This window comes from Bacillus rossius, assembly GCF_032445375.1.
Source record: "Bacillus rossius redtenbacheri isolate Brsri chromosome 4 unlocalized genomic scaffold, Brsri_v3 Brsri_v3_scf4_2, whole genome shotgun sequence".
NCBI lineage: Eukaryota > Metazoa > Arthropoda > Insecta > Phasmatodea > Bacillidae > Bacillus > Bacillus rossius.
In genome coordinates this window covers 47,333,289-47,352,431 of record NW_026962011.1, presented here as the reverse complement: position 1 = coordinate 47,352,431, position 19,143 = coordinate 47,333,289, and the positions used below count along the sequence as shown (strand labels likewise).

The window sequence follows — 19,143 nt, the reverse complement described above, 5'->3', positions numbered from 1 at the left end:
TAAAGATTTGGTGCTAAGGGGGGGGGGGTTAACCCCTAACCCCCCCCCCTGGCTACGCCCCTGGCTGTGTACCACATCGCCGAATTTACCACAACGCCGAAATATATTAACACCGAAAAATATCATTGCAGGACTGCCACAAAGGTTAGTTTAGGTAAGGTTAGCACACAAATTCATTCAGTTCTTTTTCATTTTGCTCCTGCCCCCCTCCCCCTCCCCACAGCAACATTTTTCGGCGTTGTGGTACACTGCATTTTTCTAGCTGTCGGCGTTGCGGTCAATTTGGCATTCGGTGTTATGGTATTCGGCGTTGCGGTATTTCGGCGTTGCGGTGACGACCCCAGGCAGAATAGAAGCGAGGAAAAAACGAGTGACCTTCCCTCGCAAGCGGCCGGGAGCGCGCCGCCAAGGATCAGAGTCTTTGATAGGACCTAGGGGTTAATCCCGGGGAGCCCTCGCCGATCAGAACTGACTTCTCACCTGGAGAAAACAACAACCCTTACACATAGACAGCCGACAAAAAACACACGGACAGCAACAGAGAGAGAGATAGAGAAAAAAAAAAAGCACACAAAGCAGAGAAAAACACTTGTGCAAATGTGACTTACCACATGTCAAAACCACTTGTACTTACCATCCCAGAAGGGTTCACCAAATGAGCTCATTGACAATGCACAGTTTACATAATTTTTCAAACATCTGAGCTTTGAATTCACCATAATTTAGAATGAAAAAAAAAAATTCAACTATTTCTTAAGCTATGATATCAACAGTTTCACTCTATGCAAAGCGAACAGTAATGCAACTTAAGTGTTTAATTTGTGTGAAATACATTAATCGATACTTTGAACTAAGGTATGCAATAAATAATATTTTCATGTAAACTGATGAAGCTGGATTTTTATTTTCAACATTTATTAAAAAAAATATTATTTGCATCACACTAATATATTTTTGTATTTACTGCAAATAAAACAGTTTCGCCAAATGTTATACATCTATACATATCATGTGTATATGCTTACGAAATTTATAGAAACACTTTTTATATCGTAGAATAGTTAAGATTTAGTTAGATTAATATCGTATGTTTCTTAAGTACACAAAACGTTTAAGACCAAAATGATAATCAGAAATTTCACTGGATCTTTCATGCGTATCAGTCCATGCAGCAACCTACATTTGCAAGATACGTTGTACGCAGTTATTTTTTGTAAATAAATGATTTTTTTTTTCATGGCAGCTATTTTTACGTGATTAAAATATGCATGCGGATACTAAATATTTTTTAACGTGCATAGTCGTGCGAATTGTAGCACTAAACATGGCTTACTGCAAAACATTTGACTGAATATTCATTCACATAATATATCATGCAGTTGTTTCAGGGTCCTATGATGCATTCTCTGTATGAGGGCTCATAGCAATTCTACTGTGACAACATACAAACTATTTATTTACTTTATTTATTTATTTACTTTTAGAATTTTTTTGTGCTAGGGTGGATTGATTGTTACAGAAAAATATTAATTTTAATTACAAACATAGAATTTCTGTACAAACTGTATATAAAACCCGTTACCCAAATTTTAAATATCTGTCAATATCATGGGTTCAAGGACATTGGCAGAATTACTTTTTATGTCAAATAATGACAAAGATTAATTTTAAAATATAAATAATTAAGATTGTTATAAAATTGAAAACATAAACACACGGAAATCAAGCCTAAATCAGCTGATGTCAGACAGATAAACCCAACGATGAGCCTAAACAGGTGTGTTATGGACAAAACAACGACGATAGCACAGACGAACACATACAAACTTAAAAATCAGACAGCACAAGTATTCCGTGTAAGAAGTTTAGTCATGAAAAAAAATAATAACATAATGACTAAATTTCTCCCACGGAAGGTCTGATTTATGTTTGAATATGTTCGTCTGTTCTGTCGTCGTTGTGTTGTACATCAAATCTTTTTAAATCCATCGTTGGTTTTATTTGTTTGACATCATTTGATTTAGGCTTGTTTTACTGTGAGTTTACGTTTTCATTTTTATTTCTTATTTTGCATTTATGATTTTTTTTCCCCATGACAAACAGTCCAAAAAATTGTATTAAATCAAAATTCCCCATTACATGAATCATTTACAAAACGAATCATTGCACGAGTTACGTTCAGCTAGCTTATAATATTTATATCAAATTATTGCTCTACCACAAAGACCTTGAAATAACCGCGTGTCTTTTATATTTTAAGCTAATTGACTAAAAGTGTCTACTCGTCTATTAAACTTTAAAAAAATCTTGTCTATATGCTCTCAAGCTTACATCACGAATGTATATGCCACATCACTTTTCTATCCGTATCCAATACAAAGCACGTTGCATGCGATATTTGGTGTTCTAAGGGATGCGACTTTAACTTGACAGACTCTCATTTATGTATTAATTAGCTAAAGATTTTTAGTATAATCTCGTGTCATTCATGCTCTTCTAATTGTATGTAATATGTAGTGTCATATACAATTACACATACCCTATTAAAATACACGCATGTATTCAATACTTAACCTGGAGTGAATCTTGCCTAACATGCAATTAAACACGCAGGAAATTTTTCATTAAAAATTAATCCAATATGTCTAATGTTATATTTCTTAGAAGGAACATACGAAAACAGCTTTAAATATTTCAGATGTAAAACCAAGTCAGTACACACGAAAATTCCTTTTAACCATGCATTTTTGAGTTTTTTATATTACATATAGTCTTCTGACTTTTTTCCAAACTAGCGTTTCTTTCTATAGTTTGAAATTCAAACTTTAAATACTATACCAGATTTCGGAGTCAGTTGAGCTTCATTAAATCATACTATACGTTATTAGAAAAAATAATAATAATGAATTATGGTAGTCGTAAATTATAACATTTTGGTGTGAGGAATGAAATATTAGCGTCGCCAAGTTAAACACTGGCGTTTTTATTTTAATTAAATTTCGGCAGTTGTTCAGACAAACACATACACATATATATATGTTCGGATTTTGCTATCCTACCAAGAAGGGTTCAGTCAATTGAACCAAATTGTTGATTGGAATACATAAAATTCCCAAATTATCTCTAGAGATCTGCAGTGGCAAGAAATGTTTAAGAAAACTCTGTTACGACGAAAACGGCGACTGTGTGTAATGACACAAACAAATATCTGTGAACACAAGAAGTCTGTGGTTAAAGAACCAAGGTTGATATTCTGAGTTGGGTTTGTTTCTAATAACGAGGTCGTATCTAATTATTTGCTCTGGTGCCAGAATCCTGGTTCTAGAGCGCCTTAAAATTAAAATTTAATCTGCCGTTTGGTCTACAGTAACTGGTAAACTTCTTGTTTAACGTTTCATGTACCCTAATAAGAGTTATTCGCTGTTTATCAAAACTTGTATACCTGCTACAAAGGAAATTATGATTAAAAACAAGTTGCAGTATCGAGGTGTACACAAAAAAAATGTTTTCGTGTTTGAGTTAAGCTGGGTTGTTGAAGTGCAGCTAAGCGGTTGCCAGAGAAGGGGATAAATCCTGGAACTTGTAAGCCTTCCTTCCACCAGCTCGTGGGCAAAGCTAATTAACTCGCAAGTCCACTTTAGTCCGCTGAATCTCCTCCGCTCTCTCTTTAAAGGAACGCTTCACAGAAGGGCAGTCCTCCAAGCCTTCGTCCGCGCGAAAGGCTCATCCAATCAACTTCCAGGTGAGCTGCCACCAAACGTGTAGAGTCGTTGTCGGGTTTCTGTTCGGGCCCTGGTCGTTTATGCGAATACTTCGTCGCGAGACACCTACAAGACACCGTCGTGCGGCTTATTTCCAGCGTGTGGCATACGTACTTTGTGGTTATGTCAAACAAACTTTTACTCAAAACACCTTAATTTTAATTTTCAGAAAAAAAAAGGCACGGCAATATAATTGAAAAAATTCACGAACTATTGAGGTGTGGTGAGCCCTGCATCGCTTTTGATACTTGTTATACTGGCCGTGGTACCCGGCTTTCGAAAGGCGGATAAACTTTTTTAACCGTGCAAGCCTTCTTTTAGGAAATGCTACAGAAAAGTGGTATCTAAATTATGTCGTTACAACTAATTATTATTTCCATATGTGGCCTTCAAATTCCAGTTTATCTAACCAACAATTATTGTCTTTAAAACTATGGTTTGCCATTAGACTCTTAGCCAAGAACATTTTTTTCTATGCTTTTTTGTTGAATATTCCACTATTTATTTGTTCTTGACTTCTTTCCATTACTAACGGGAATGTGAACTTGATTTGATTGTCTGCGGTGAATAATGAGCTGCGCGCACGTGTGCACATTTAAGAGTTAAGTTGCTCTGGTCAACGGTTTAGCTCGATCTTGACTGTTGTTTTGCTAAGTCGCCACTAGAGTCGTCACAGTATATGAGCGGACAGCTCTTACAGCGACCAGTTGTTTTTTTTTTTTCCGAGTTGGAGCGGGACACTCAAGATTCAAATTGCTGTCTGTGTGGACGTCTAATTAAGAAATGTTGGGTTTTTGATGGTTTTCGACCACCTGCATTTTTTGGTGCCACGCTTTGTGTGTCTCAGTTTTCACCAAATATTCTACCAGGGATTTTATTGAAGGCCAATTTCACATATTTTGATTAATTGGCTACGAGAAGATGCGTGAGTAGATTTTCCTAATTGCTTATTTTACTCCCATTATTTTTCAAGAATTACTAGTAGCCAGTAGCTTTGCTTTAAAGCCTGGAATAACTAGAAGTATGCTTTGATTTAAGTGTTTGTCTGCCCTCACGTTTGGAACACTCGTGAATTAATATTTGAACTGAACCCAGTTGCAAGGTTTTTAATGGCCTTGAAATTTTTAACATTTTAACAAGCTTTTAATTCTTTGAAAAAAACCGTAACATTCGTTTGTAGCGGTGAACATTTTGCCCCTTTTGACTCTCTGGATTAGGAGATTTGATCAATGTGGCAGCAAAACTTATCATTTTCCACTGAGCGATCAGCTCAGCTTTTTTGAAAGTTTTTTTTGGATGGAATATTATTTATTTATTTTTGTAGATGAAAGCTCTTTAACTGGTAAGTTTAAAATTTTTCATTACTTTCGGAGTTTCGTCAGTAATATTGTGGAGAGTGTCATCAAGATGTTAAGTTTCTTTTTTTGGGCATACGCAAGGTTTTTCTAAGGAAGTTTAAGGGGGTTTAAATATATTCACTAGTTTAAATTTTTAAGGTTTTTGATGGTTCAATGAGGTGAAAATTAAACTGTTCTAGTAAATTTTTTCACTATGAGGAACAAGAATTTGAGGATAGAGTTTTAAATGTTTAGATACTCGCTAAAGATAGTGTTTCCGTTTGTTTCGCGTCTCAGATTGCGTTTCCCGAAGACAATGAGACGTTGGCATAATTACGATTTTTACGTTGGTCCCAAGTGACAATTTCCAAGAAGGTTGCACAGCAGAAAAGGACTTTTTAGAAAAACGTTTTGCAGTTCTTTTCAAAGAGGATACACGAACAGGAGAGGACACTTTCAGAATCGGTTAAGGAACATTTTCTTTTACATTTTTGTGTAGTTCTGTGCATTTGATTCGCTTACTGACACGTACTTGTGTTTAGGACTAATTTCTTATTTTTTAATGAATGTTAATTGTTACCTTGGGATGTAATTTATTCATAGTTAGCCAGAATGCTATACAGTTCAGTGATTTATTTGTTTATAATCTGGTACAGTTAAAATTATCATGTAAAACTTTACCAGCATTTGAAATGTTATAATTTTGTTCATTTTTCTAATTAAATATCGTTTAATAGTGTGTTACCCACTAGATTTTGTAACCACCTGCGTATTTGTGTAAAGATTTTTGAAAGATCAGCTGCCATAATGTTTAACAAATTGAAACTTTAGAGAGTTCTGTTATTAAATCTGTTTAAACCATGCTTTTTGATTTGTGTTGCTACAAATATCGACTCCTTAACTGTTTTTATAGGTGACTCTTAAGTCAGTGAAGATTAGGTCATTTTAGATATTTTAACATAAAAATTTCCTCCAATGTAGGCGCTTAAGGTGTATTATGGACCTAGCGAAGCAAGGGGTAAACATACAATACCCTCTGGGACAATCTTCCGCACTATAATTTTGACCCTAGCAGCGTTTAACACCGAGTCTCAACATAGTACTAAATGAAAATATTTAGTACTCTAAGGCTGCTTTACTGAAGAAGTAGTCTGATAATCCAGTACAAGTTTCGTGATCCAATTTTCGGAAGAGTGAGAAACTTTTCAATCTAAAAAACTTTGCTTTCTAGGCAGAAGGTGAAGTGCTTTCCCTACATTTACATCTCACAGGTGGTAATGGGGGTCACCGCAATATGTGGTAGGTGTGTCTAGTAAGTAAGCCACTAACGAATACTCATCGAAATTTTATATATTTGAATCAAGCACATGCAAGTACATGCCATTCGTCAGCCGTAACACCGGCTTCGGAATATCGCATAAACGAGTAATTTAATTTCGCAATGAAAAAAAAATTCTCAACTTTTAAACACAAAAACAATGACAGTTTTGGGTTTAAAAAAATTGGTTTGTAACGTCCCTCAAAAACAAATACTTTCACAATGCAAAAATCGTACGGAGTTCAAATTTAAAACATTTTACGTTCGAATCAAGTGTCTAACATTCTAATGTGTTCACTAACTTCATGCTGCTCCCATGCTGTAGTTCGTTTTCCAGAAAAAAATTAAAAATCAAATAAAAAATTAAAAAATTATTTTGAGCCACACCACATGCTTGGTTGCCGCAGCATTTACATGCCTTCAAAATAGAAAAAAATCGATTACAGGTTGAGAGATATTGTCATTAGTGTTACACAGCATCATCGGCAATATGAAAACAAAAGTACTTGAAGAAGAGATCATGTGAAGTGAGCAGGGGGATAGCTCCGACAGGCCAGACCACGCGGTCAGCGGCGCGGGCACGTAAAGGCAGCGGCCGTGCAGGCGCGGGCGGGGCCGGCCACTCACCCGTGTCGACAATCACGTCGATGAGGTCCATGCTCTTGGCGAACGCGTCCCTCAGGTTGATGTGGTGGAAGGACACGATGCTGCCCTCGCGCTTGGCCCGGTCCAGGGCCTCGCGCCTCTTGAGCGCCTTCTCCCGCCTCATCTGGTTCTTGTAGAACTCGGCGAAGTTGTTCACGATGATGGGAATGGGCAGCGCGATCACCAGTACACCACAGATGCAACAGACACTTCCTATCACTTTCCCCAGAGGGGTGGTGGGGTAGATGTCGCCGTAGCCGACGGTGGTCATGGTGATGCCCGCCCACCAGAACGTCTCCGGGATGCTGATGAACTTGGTGCCCGGCTCCTCCTTCTCCGCGAAGTACGCCAGGCTCGAGAAGATGAGCACGCCCATGGCGAGGAAGAGCATCAGCAGCCCCAGCTCCTTGTACGAGTTCCTCAGCGTGAAGCCCAGGCTCTGCAGCCCCGTCGAGTGCCTGGCCAGCTTGAGGATGCGGAGGATCCTCATGATCCTGAATATCTGCACGACCCTGCGCACGTCCTGGAACTGCTCGTTCTTGTTGGTCTCCAGCAGGAACAAGGACACGAAGTAGGGCAGGATGGCCAGCAGGTCGATGATGTTGAGACCGCCCTTGAAGAACTTCCACTTGTTGGGCGAGGCGCTGAACCTCAGCACGTACTCGAGCGTGAACCAAGTGATGCACACCGCCTCTACCATCGACAACTGGGGGTTATCCATCGGCTGGTTTTTCTCGTCGAACATCTGCAGGCTGGGGATAGTGTTGAGCGTGAGGGCGATGGTAGACAGCACTATGAACAGGATGGACACCACAGCGATCACCTGAAATCGTGTCCGGTGATCTATGAACGACGGTAGCAGAGGCCGGGAACTGACTTACTTGCAATCAGAGGAGCTTGAACAGCATAAGTTACTCAGCACTGGTCAGGAAGCTCAAGCGGAAAAAAAAAACTCAGGAGCAAGAACTGTTTGGCTACAGCTGATGACAATAGCATAGACGAAGAAGAAGATGCACTCGCCAGAATATGAAGCGGTCGTGAATACAGCATACTTCTGTTTCATAATGATTGTAATGACCTTTGACAAGGTGTAGTCACGTTGTAGGAGATCAAGCATGTTTGTATGTTATCATTTATTATATGTCAAACATGAGTATATGCTTATCTTGATAACTTGTGACTGAACAAACATTATTGATGATAATATTGGTAACAGAAACTTTTAGGTTTATCTTTTGATGATAATATCGATGCACTTGGTGTTTAAACTGTATCGTGTTTGTTGTTTCACTGGATTGTGTAAATCAACTTACAGTACTTAAGGCATAGCTTTGGTCGCTATTTAGTAGTCAAATTAATTATACTGCTCTAAATATAATCTGCGTTGTAGTGTAAAAATGTTTCGAGTTCCATTTGAACTGTTTTGTGACTGAAACTATAAATAACAGCAAAAACATCGAGACAAAGAAAACAGCGAACAAATGCCGAGACATCAACACATGAAAAGCGGAAAGCAGCCAGAGTGTCGGGCAGACAAAAACACACGAGTCCCCACTCACCACCTTAGTGAAAAGTGATAGTCCGCGCTGACACTCCCAAAAAAAAAGTGACACTTAAAAATAAGAGGATTGGAAGTTACAGTCACTCATTAAAAGGTTGCAAACGAAAATTGCGAGCAGAACTCATAAAATGAATGAAGCTATATAACAAGCAAACTTATGAGCATTGTACGTAATCACAAACATTAAAACACATATATATTCAAAGGTTTCTATCGGGAAAAAACACATACATAACACATAGCTATAACACATAATACAAATAATTTTTTTTAAATATCTTTACTACAAAAATAACTTTTCCCGATAACAACGAAATATATGCAAGCAAATGTACAGACACATAAAACAAAACAGTCAAATTAAAGCAATAAACACCTAGTATCCATTTTACTAATTATGTGTTGTGTTTGACCTTGGTATTCTCTATCAGTATAATATATCAAATTAATTTTGCACTAAGTTTTCGAGAGTTTCTATAGCTAAATTTTCTAAACTTTATACGAGGTTTTTGGAGAGAACATTTTTCTTGTTATCATGTTTTAAAATTGCTAATGGTTTACAGTTCGTGTGTGCATTGTAATGAAAATCTGTGTTTGTTGTTGGTGAATGCATGTTGAATAGCTAAAGCAAGGAAAGAAAGAGTACTGAAGAAAGTAAGCGCTCTAAACTACAACGCCGAGTTGTTAATTGTTAAAAGGGGATGCTAAGGAAGTAAAAAACTCGACATCCACAACCAATGACTATACCAGCCAGAATTGGCGCCACATATCATGCTGTTACTGGACAATGAGTAGCTGTCTAGCGCCCACGACTACAACACTTAGTGAGAATCACGTGACGTGAGGTCATACAAGCACAGACATCAAACATACGTGTTGGTGCGGACACGGTGAGATGAAAATTAAAAAAAAATAACATACAAATGCATTGCCTCCAAAAAAACAATCATCACACAACAAAGGATTAGAAGACAGTTAACTCAAGCAACAGGAAGACACTGAAGTATACAAAACAAAAACTGATAAATTCCCCCAGAAAGTCACATTCTAGGGTATTCACTCCAGAACCAACAAGCAAGACAGAACAAATATGGCAAGCATTAAACACAGGAAAACACCAATCAGTGCAAGGCGCTATCTACCATCAGTCTGACGTCATTGCCAGACGGGAATCACATTCGGGAAGAGGTACGAGGTAAATAATAATTTATTTACTATAACTATTATCTGTTGTATATTTGGGAGTTTACCGAGTGATAAAATTATTATTTTACGGTTTTAATGTCCAAACTTTAAAGCAGTTAATGGTAAGTAACAGTTGGAAACTCGGTTTTATTTCTTGCTTCGATATTTTCTGTTGTGTGGTTTGGTTAAAAAGACAAATTTAATATATATCCTGATTCTATGAGTAAAATAATATTTTCACGTTGGTTTTGGCCACAAAAGTTGTAATTAAAATTATATTGAATTCATAAACCTATTGATGATTAAGTTTTGAAGTTATTTTTAATTGTTTATATGATGGAGGAGCAAACAATTCTGCAGACAGTAACGTTAATTGAATAGATGCTCAAAGAGGGTAGACGAAATAAGGAATACGGTATAGTGCAATTTATTGGCCACGTAGTGCTCATTAATGGCAGGTCTACTGACTGGGCGCGCTGCAGCCAGCTCCGAACGTGTGTTCCGCAATGTCAGGGAAGTTTGAGACAGAATTCGGCAGAACCATGGGCCATTTACTTTTGCGGGGCCCTTATATTTTGTTGAGGGGTCTTACTGGAGGGCCTGGGGCTATTGAATAGCCCACAGAAAAAAAAAGATGGGTTGTGGGAGGGGGTGAGGAAATTAGAAAAAAAAATTTAAGCCTTACTGGAACTTAAATTTTGACAAATTTTTTGCTGATTTATCTTAAGCAATGTCAATTTTTTTTCCCCTAAAAAAAAATCTCCGGCTAGTCTTATTAATGCTAACGATCAAATCCCGATGAAATAGCGTCATTTCATGAATAATTGAAGGTTTCTTAATACAAATTAGACAGGTATTAACCAGAACCTAGAAATAAGGGCTGATAAAATTTTTATTAGTTTTATTATTATTATTATTAATGTCTATATTTTAAATTATAAAACAAGAAAAATTATGATGGGAAGGGCCGGGGCGGAGCTCTGGGTGGTTGCCGGTCTTGCCCGAAGCTGAGGTTACCCCTACAGTTAGGCAACATGAGAGAGCGAGGTCTTCTTCCGAGGGCGCGGAGGAGGAGGAGCAGGAGGAGCAGGAGGAAGAGGAGAATCAGGCGGAGAAGAAGCAGGAGCAGACAGAGTAGTAGGAGGAGAAGGAGGAGCAGGAGGAGCAGGAGGGGGAGGGGGGGTCTTGTCTGGCGATGACGTCACATCGCGGCGACAGTGCAATGCCGTGAGCGGTGGCGCTCCAAGCGGGAAGTACTCTGTGTGACGTACGGTCGTCGCGACTGCCCCTTCGCCACCATTAGCACACCAACATGCCGCCGCTTCAGCTCGGTTTAGCGGCCTCGCCTTTTTCGGCGATCGTTATATCAAAAATTAAAAGTTACTATTTAAAACCACTGGTTTGGGTTAGTTAGCAATCAGCATCAAGTTATTTTTTTAAAATAAATCGTTTTGTGTGAATTGTCTTGATGTCTTCTTTTTTTATGGAAAGGTATTATCCTGAAAGTCTACGGAGACAAAGAGAGACACTGTACAGAAAACAAGATCATAGTTAAGCAATGTATAGCCATGGCATTTGGTAACAGACAAACGTTACAAAGCACCGAAGCGTGAAAATTTCTGTATATTTATAAGTAAAGCAACCAAGAGATGAATATTTTAACGTTATTAATATTTATTTAACCAAAAAATACTAATTAGAAAGTAAAATAAATCACTGTGAATTTATAGAAACAATGAGAAAATATTCATCCCTCGGATTGAAATTTAAAATTGTGTGACTACTTAAAATAATTTAAGATATTAAATAAAGATAAATAAGTATTAGGGGTGATTAAGAGTAAAAAAATGTGATTGACGAATACAGAAATGAGACATAAAAATTAGAGCAATTCAATGGTAAAATAATGAATATGTGGCATTTCCAAAGCAATGCTTCATATTACAATAGCAATCAAAAATTTAATATATCGCAGGCGAATACAGTTTTCTTTGACATTAACTCCATCTACAAAAACAACACTACTAGCACATAAAGCAAACTAACTTGATGTTAGGCTACTATTTTTTTTAATATTACAAATACATATTTTTACACCTATATAAGAAGAATCATACTATTTACACCATGTTTACGACACACCATTTTTTTTCTACAGAAGCGGACAAACACAATTTTTCATATGTGTTTGGAATGTTTGGTTTAAATTATTTATGTTGGCAAGTAACTGTAAACCTCTATCAAACAGATTTTCCAAGTGTAAAGATCCTACCTGCCAGCTATAAACTTGTTTCTCAAACTCTCACCATGTAAATTATGTTATCTGTTCAGCACAATAGTTTATGCGAATCAGTTAAGTATTTATAAAACTTATTTAAAAGATTAAGTTTATATATGATATGGAATAATTGGATTCGCAAATTAATTTAAATAGCACTACATAATCATGTATGTTCAAAGAAACTGGATCATAGACGTTATTTGCATCGAGATTAATGAGAAGAAAATAACTGACATCCATAACTAAACTTTAAATTTATTAATTACTAACACACCACCCGTGGCTTCACGTGCATAAAAAATGTAACAGTTTATGAAAGTATGTGAAATTTTCGAACATCCTTAATTAAATCAACGAAACAATAACATATTTGGTTTCTAAAATGTAAATTTTCTGCAAACCTTTCCGGGTTGGAATTCCGAAAGTGGTAATCTATGTATATGTTTATCGTTAATGTAATATATGAAAGAAAATTTCTTATTTATTCCGTTAATCCGTTTTAGTGTATTCTGTGATATATTTAACAGTAATAAAATAACACCCACCAAATATCCGCTCTCTAATAGCGAATGAATTAAAAAATGGATAAACGCGCACTAATTTATTTTAAATTTATATTATGCTAACTTCCACTTTAACAATTTCGTTAGATTTTTATAATTATATACTTTTTTGTTTCTGTATTACTTTTTAAATTTTATCTTTATATAATTACTTGTATCTATGTTTATCTCTCCGTGCTACAATTGTACTTGCATTACTGTTTTACAACAATCTGTGTACACTTGTATCAACTTTTATCTTTGTGGGTTATATTTGCACCTATAATAATGTTATGTTTTTACTTTCATGGGTGTACTTTTAAATTTAAATTTTAACTTATATTTTGACGTGTCCCACAGATGATTCAATACGAGCACCGAGTCGGTATGTCAATCGTTCGGAGACCATTGTTTTATTGGTCACGTCATTATAAGCCTCTGTGCAAAACAGATCTACGTACTTAAAACTCTATCTTAACCTTTTCATGGAAACAATGCCTCATGTCACAGAGACCGAATAGCTGATCTCGGTGACAAGTTTGGGTACGCACTGGTTTTACGATAAGAGTGGTTCTGGGTTAGAGTCGCGAGTAGGGCTGGTAGGCAGTTTTGTTTGGTCTAAATTGGTCACAAACATGTCAAAGTCAATTAAATGGTTTAATGAAAGCAAATGCGAGTAGTTTTTAAGTCAATAAATTCACTTTTGGTGATGAAAATCAGCAAAGAGTCGAACATAAAAAATAGTGGTCGAGGTGGGGGTCACGTAAGAAACATGGCGGATGTTGCCGTGAGCTGGTTTGGAAAAAAAAATTTTTGCATTGCACTCAAAATATCTTCCCTCCCACCCGGGTCCTTTAATTCTATCAACATTCCATTCTCACTTCATCACCCCCTCTCATCGCGTCTGATGTCGAACGTGACGTAAAAGCCCTAAATCATCATCCGCAAACCCTCGATCTGAAGCGCCATATCGTGATCAATGGACTCTCTGTCCGAAGGCGACCGTCGATCAGTTGACGTTGCAGCTCGTCACTGCTTGATATATCCCCGGGAGCTCTGCGCGGGCTGGATCGACGTAAGGGAAGGCGCGAGATGCCGCCAGTTGTTAGGCCCGACCGCTGTTTCAGCCCGTCAGTCGACACTCTCAACGCCATACACTGTAAAAAAGAGTCATTTCTTCTAACACAAGGAAATTCCTCGGAAACTCAGTTGCCGACGATAGCACTTGTAAAACGGGGACGCACCACAACGCCGTAATACCACAACGCCGAAATACCACAACGCCGAACGTACAATAACGCCGAAAACCATAACGCCGAAATGCCAAATTGACCACAACGCCGACAGCTAGAAAACTGCTGTGTACCACAACGCCGAATTACCACAACGCCGAAATACATTAACCCCGAAAAATGTCATTGCAGGACTGCCACAAAGGTTAGGTTAGGTAAGGTTAGCACACAAATTCATTCAGTTGTTTTTCATTTTGCTCCTGTGCCCCCCCCCCCTCCCCGCATCAACATTTTTCGGCGTTACTGTATTTCGGCGTTGTGGTACACAGCAGTTTTCTAGCTGTCGGCGTTGCGGTCAATTTGGCATTCGGCGTTATGGTATTCGGCGTTATTGTACGTTCGGCGTTGTGGTATTTCGGCGTTGTGGTAACGACCCTTATAAAACTACAAGGCAGACCTTTGTACCGTTGGCAATTTTACACAGCTCTGCCTTGCAGTTTAAAAAGTGATATCGTTGGCAACGTGCTTTCAAGGATTGTCCTTTGCAAAAAGTACAAAAATTTTTTACAGTGTACGCGCAGCATGTTTCTTTTATCACAACTAGCCTACATCACTCGTATCGGATACGATTGCCAACTTTCTTGAACTGTAACCTATTTTGTTGTGTATGACAGAAAAAATTAAATATCAGGACATACATGCAGGAGCAAGAATGTATTGACTAGGATTTAAAAAAAAAATGAAATATATAAAAAGAAATCATACTGGCATATTGATTGAGTAGTACGTAAGTGGCTGGTCTTGAAAATGTTAAGTATTTTCTTTGAGGCAAAAATGTGCCAAAACATAATAAATTATGTTCTTATATGTTTTTGATTGCAACACATGATAAGCTGGCATGTGGTTTTGATCAGTGTTTCATAAGAGACGAATCTTGCTGCAATAACAATGAGATGCTGTGTAAGCACTGTTGAGCCTTGATAACCTTCGCCTTCTTTCAACAACACACTTCGTCGTGAGGACTTTTTAAATGTAAGGTAAACGTATAACCTACAGGGCGCGCGTTTGAGGGTAAGCATTAAACTTTCCTCTTATAAACATAATGCCTACAGAAATACTGCGATCTTATATCACACGCTTAAATGTATTACATACATTATTTATGGATAGTAAAAAAAACAAATGCAATCATTTATTAATCTAATAATCCTCATCAAATAATACGCTAAAACTAAATTATTGATCAGAATCATCGAGTCATTAAATCTTACTTAAAATTAATAACAAACCGCGAAGTCCAAAAAACTTATAATGCGCATATGACGAAAGAATTGATAGGTATTCAATATTTAACTAAAATGCTACAAATTTAAACACTTTTGTACACAACCTGTAAAATACATTGGTAAAAAATATATTATACATATTTAGTTCAGTGTCCACTATCAGTCTGCTTAGTGCCTAATGATGGGAACATATCTCGGTTCCCGAAACGTCGAAACTGTTTTGTCTTAGGAAGCCTAGCTGTCCTAGTTGTGTTGTCAGAATACCTGTTTAATTTAATCGCTGGATTCGCATGTATTGTCGGTGTGTTTTTCAGATTATCTTTTTTCGTATCATCGTTGGGTTCCTCTGTCTGTCGTTGTGTTGGCCAAGATTGTTGTTTGTCTGTATTTACAGTTTCTTGTTGCAACTGTTTTGTCGTTGTCAACCCTCCGTGTTCTGCTGTGCTGTGATATTGTTCTGATTCATTCTTTCCACGGAATTCTCTGTGCATTTTTATGCATTTAACATTAGACATAAGCTGATTTTGGCTACCTTTCTGTGTGTGTTTGTGTGTTAACATTTCAGTGTCCATTATTCATGTTTTCTCTGTGACATACAGTTCAAACTAGCAATGGCGTACATCCTAAATTATTATTTGAGCCAATTTTTTCCTAATTGCAAGAACATTTTGAAGAACACATTTAGTTGAATGTAGTGTTCTCGAAGCCTGTTGCTTTTCATATCGGGCACGATAATACTTTCGTGTTTTTAGAATGACAGCGCTGTAATTTTTCGTTGAAGAAAAGGCGCGAATGTCCGCCTGGCATTTAAGCCGTGGGTAGTTAAAGCAGCCCTTTGTCACGCCCAGATGGAGACATTGCGTGCGGAACGCTTCGTTGGAAATGCCAGGCGGTGTGCCGGCCAGCTCGTCCAAGGCATTGTTATTCCCGTTCGCGACCTTTACCGACGTCTTTCCGAAGACACGAACTAGTTTCCGGAAAACAAAGCCGGTGTTGTGTGCGACAATGCTGAGCTTGGATGTCGAAACAGATGAGAAAGTTTTTGAAGCGCGAAACCGAAACACTGTTGGATAAATTCCCAGTTGCTTTAATTCCACACACACACACACGCGCGTGAGAAGTTATACTTCTTTGGCATCATTAAAAAAAAGTTTTTAATTGCATGCAAATAATTAATTATAATATAATAATAAAAGGGCTGAAAAAAGATTGTCAACACAGACAATAAAGTTCAGTTTTAATTAAAAAAATTAAATAAATAAAATTTAGAGAATTATAAGTATATATGACATAATTTGTACTAAATATTATAAGATCCTTAATTTTAAATATTTATTTTTGATTATTTAATATTTTGAAAGAAAAGAAATAAATTTAATAATAAATTCAAAAATTTAATTTAGGTTTTTTAATTTGTTAGTAATTATTATTTTCTTAATTTAATATTCACTTTTTATTTTTATCAAAAAGTTTTCATTTATTTTTTTCATTTATTTTTATAGATATTTATTATTTATTCAATTTAATAATAAATATTAAAAATTAATATTTTAATTTGATGTTCGATTTTAAATTTATCACAAATGTTTTATTAAATGTTTTATTAAAATTATTTCTTTATTTTGTAAATATTAAATAACCAATAATAAATATTTAACATTAGTAATTTAATAATATTTAGTATTAATTATATTAAATAATAATATTTTAATTTATATCAATAAATAATACATACGGATAGTTAACCTCAATTATATTGGAGCACTTGAAAAAGTATATAAGCACAAGTTTTTTTACTAATATTTACGAACAGTAAATAATATTAATCAAAATATTCAATTTAAATCACTACTGAATATAATTTATTAGCACATATATAATTCGCACTTGTATGAAACTAAAACACGTGTTGTGAATGTAGAAACTAGAAACATGTGGATAAATATTTTAAATATGAAAACAGCGATCAGAGGCGACGAGCGTGCCAACATGCGCGACTAATAGAGGTTCTATTTCTATTTTGTTGGTAGCTTTTTTTCGAGAATTAATGAGCGGTTTAGCGGGCAGCTTCAACCTGTTAATTTTAAGTTACAGTGATGCGCGCGCATCTTAAAAATTCATTCTCATCATTTTTTCATAACAAGCCTAAAGAAGTATAACTTCAAAAAAAGTTAAAAAATAGATGCATCCCGCTAAGTTTTGAACCACGGCCCTTCAGCATATTGACCGCGCAGTATAACCACTGCTCTGACAGAATGTTACGAGGAAAAACTGTATTATGTTTGATGTAATACCAAAATAATGTGTTTTTTTTTAACCTTGGAATTTACTCTTTACTATGACTATTTTAGTTCACCAAAATAAATTCCATGGTAATTTCACTATCATAAAGTTTTATTTGGCACACCAATACGTTTGGTATGTCCCCTAATATGGGATTATGTTCATACATGTGGGTCCGCTATCTTCCCGTGAAAATGTCGTTACATGGTGCGCGCGCAGCTTCAACCTGTTAATTTTAAGTTACAGTGATGCGCGCGCATCTTAAAATTTCACTCTCATCATTTTTTCATAACGCGCCTAAAGAAGTTTAACTTCAAAAGGTGAGGTTTTCATATAAAATTTGTTTGAGTAGCGTTGATGGAATACTACAACGTTATGTGTGATATTACTTTATTTAATGTAATTTTAATTGTCATTTATACTGACAATTAATTTTTGTTAACAGTTCTCTCTCGTGAGGTTTCTTTGCCGTAGATGAGTTAAAATTCCGTCACAGCATTGCCACATAACCTAAACTAAAAACCCATTTTCATTGAGGCCTGTGGAAGATAGAACATTCTAAACAGTGATCCCAACTTAAATTTGTTTATAGAATTATACGACAATGCATTCACTTCTTATCATTTATGTGTCCATCATAACTTAAGTTTCCTGTATTTCCTTAAAACACAAACATATAAAAATAATTTAGCCTAAGCAATGTGAGCAAATAGTTATTTTCTTCGGAAAAAACTACGTAGTAATTGTTGAGTAAAAAATATTTCACTGAAAAAAATTGCTAAGGAAAAAATAATTCTGCATTACTTAGGGTTTTTAAAAGATATATTTCACTTAATAATTTACCTTTATATTTAAGTATTTTGCGAAAGAAAACTACTATAAATTACTTGTCTGTTTAATAAATAACATTTTTAACTGGCCAGATGTAATTTTAACTTAGCTACATAATTTCTCAAATTTTAAAATCTTTTCATGAGTATCCTCTTCTGAAATATAGTTTAGTGTTTTATCAAATTTATACGGTTGAAATTGATTGTTTTTTAAACAATCATAAACGAGTATATTACTAATTTTCAAATTAATGACTGCAGTTTTAGTAATAAGGATAATACATGAGAACACTAAGTTGCAATTTCTTTTTTTTTCAATTCCACTCTTAAGAAGTAGTAAAATATATTTATAGTTTTTTAAGATATAATACAAATTTACTTAACGTTTGGACTGTATATCACTCACTGTTCATGAACCAAAAAAAATCTGACACATGATTCATCGTTAACTAAACACGAGCAAATATGTGGAAAGTTTTCGATGAACATTCGAAAATATTAATATTCTTCCTTACGTTTTATTAAAACAAGCGTTGTATCATATAATTATGAGCTAAAAAAAACTTAAACAACAATTGGCCCGGCTTGGACCCAAATTATGGTTATTATATTACAGTTATTTTTGTGGGGTTAAAATTTATACTCCCGCCAAAATATTATACTGGAATTAAATTAGTGTGACGTCCACCTAAATTATTTTGCATTGTTTATAAAAATTTTTATCATTTTATAATTAAAAAAAGTTATACCCACACAAAATTTAGCAAAATAGCTCCAATTACTTTTCCGTCGTGAAACATCGCCAGCGCTTTTATTTGGTGCCAGTCCGGATTTAAAATGTTTTTTTTTTACACTGATTACACGCCTCGAATGATTATAAAG

General features: G+C 35.9%; 1 protein-coding gene across 1 annotated transcript in view; it reads right to left on the bottom strand.

Annotated features, from left to right (window-relative positions):
* Window positions 1-19,143, bottom strand: part of LOC134541849 (uncharacterized) — a 63,870-nt gene that overhangs the window by 35,221 nt on the left and 9,506 nt on the right. The window contains exon 2 of the mRNA XM_063385547.1: window positions 7,044-7,884. Within this exon, the coding sequence (XP_063241617.1) occupies window positions 7,044-7,884 (841 nt within the window). The remainder of the gene's footprint in view (window positions 1-7,043; window positions 7,885-19,143) is intronic.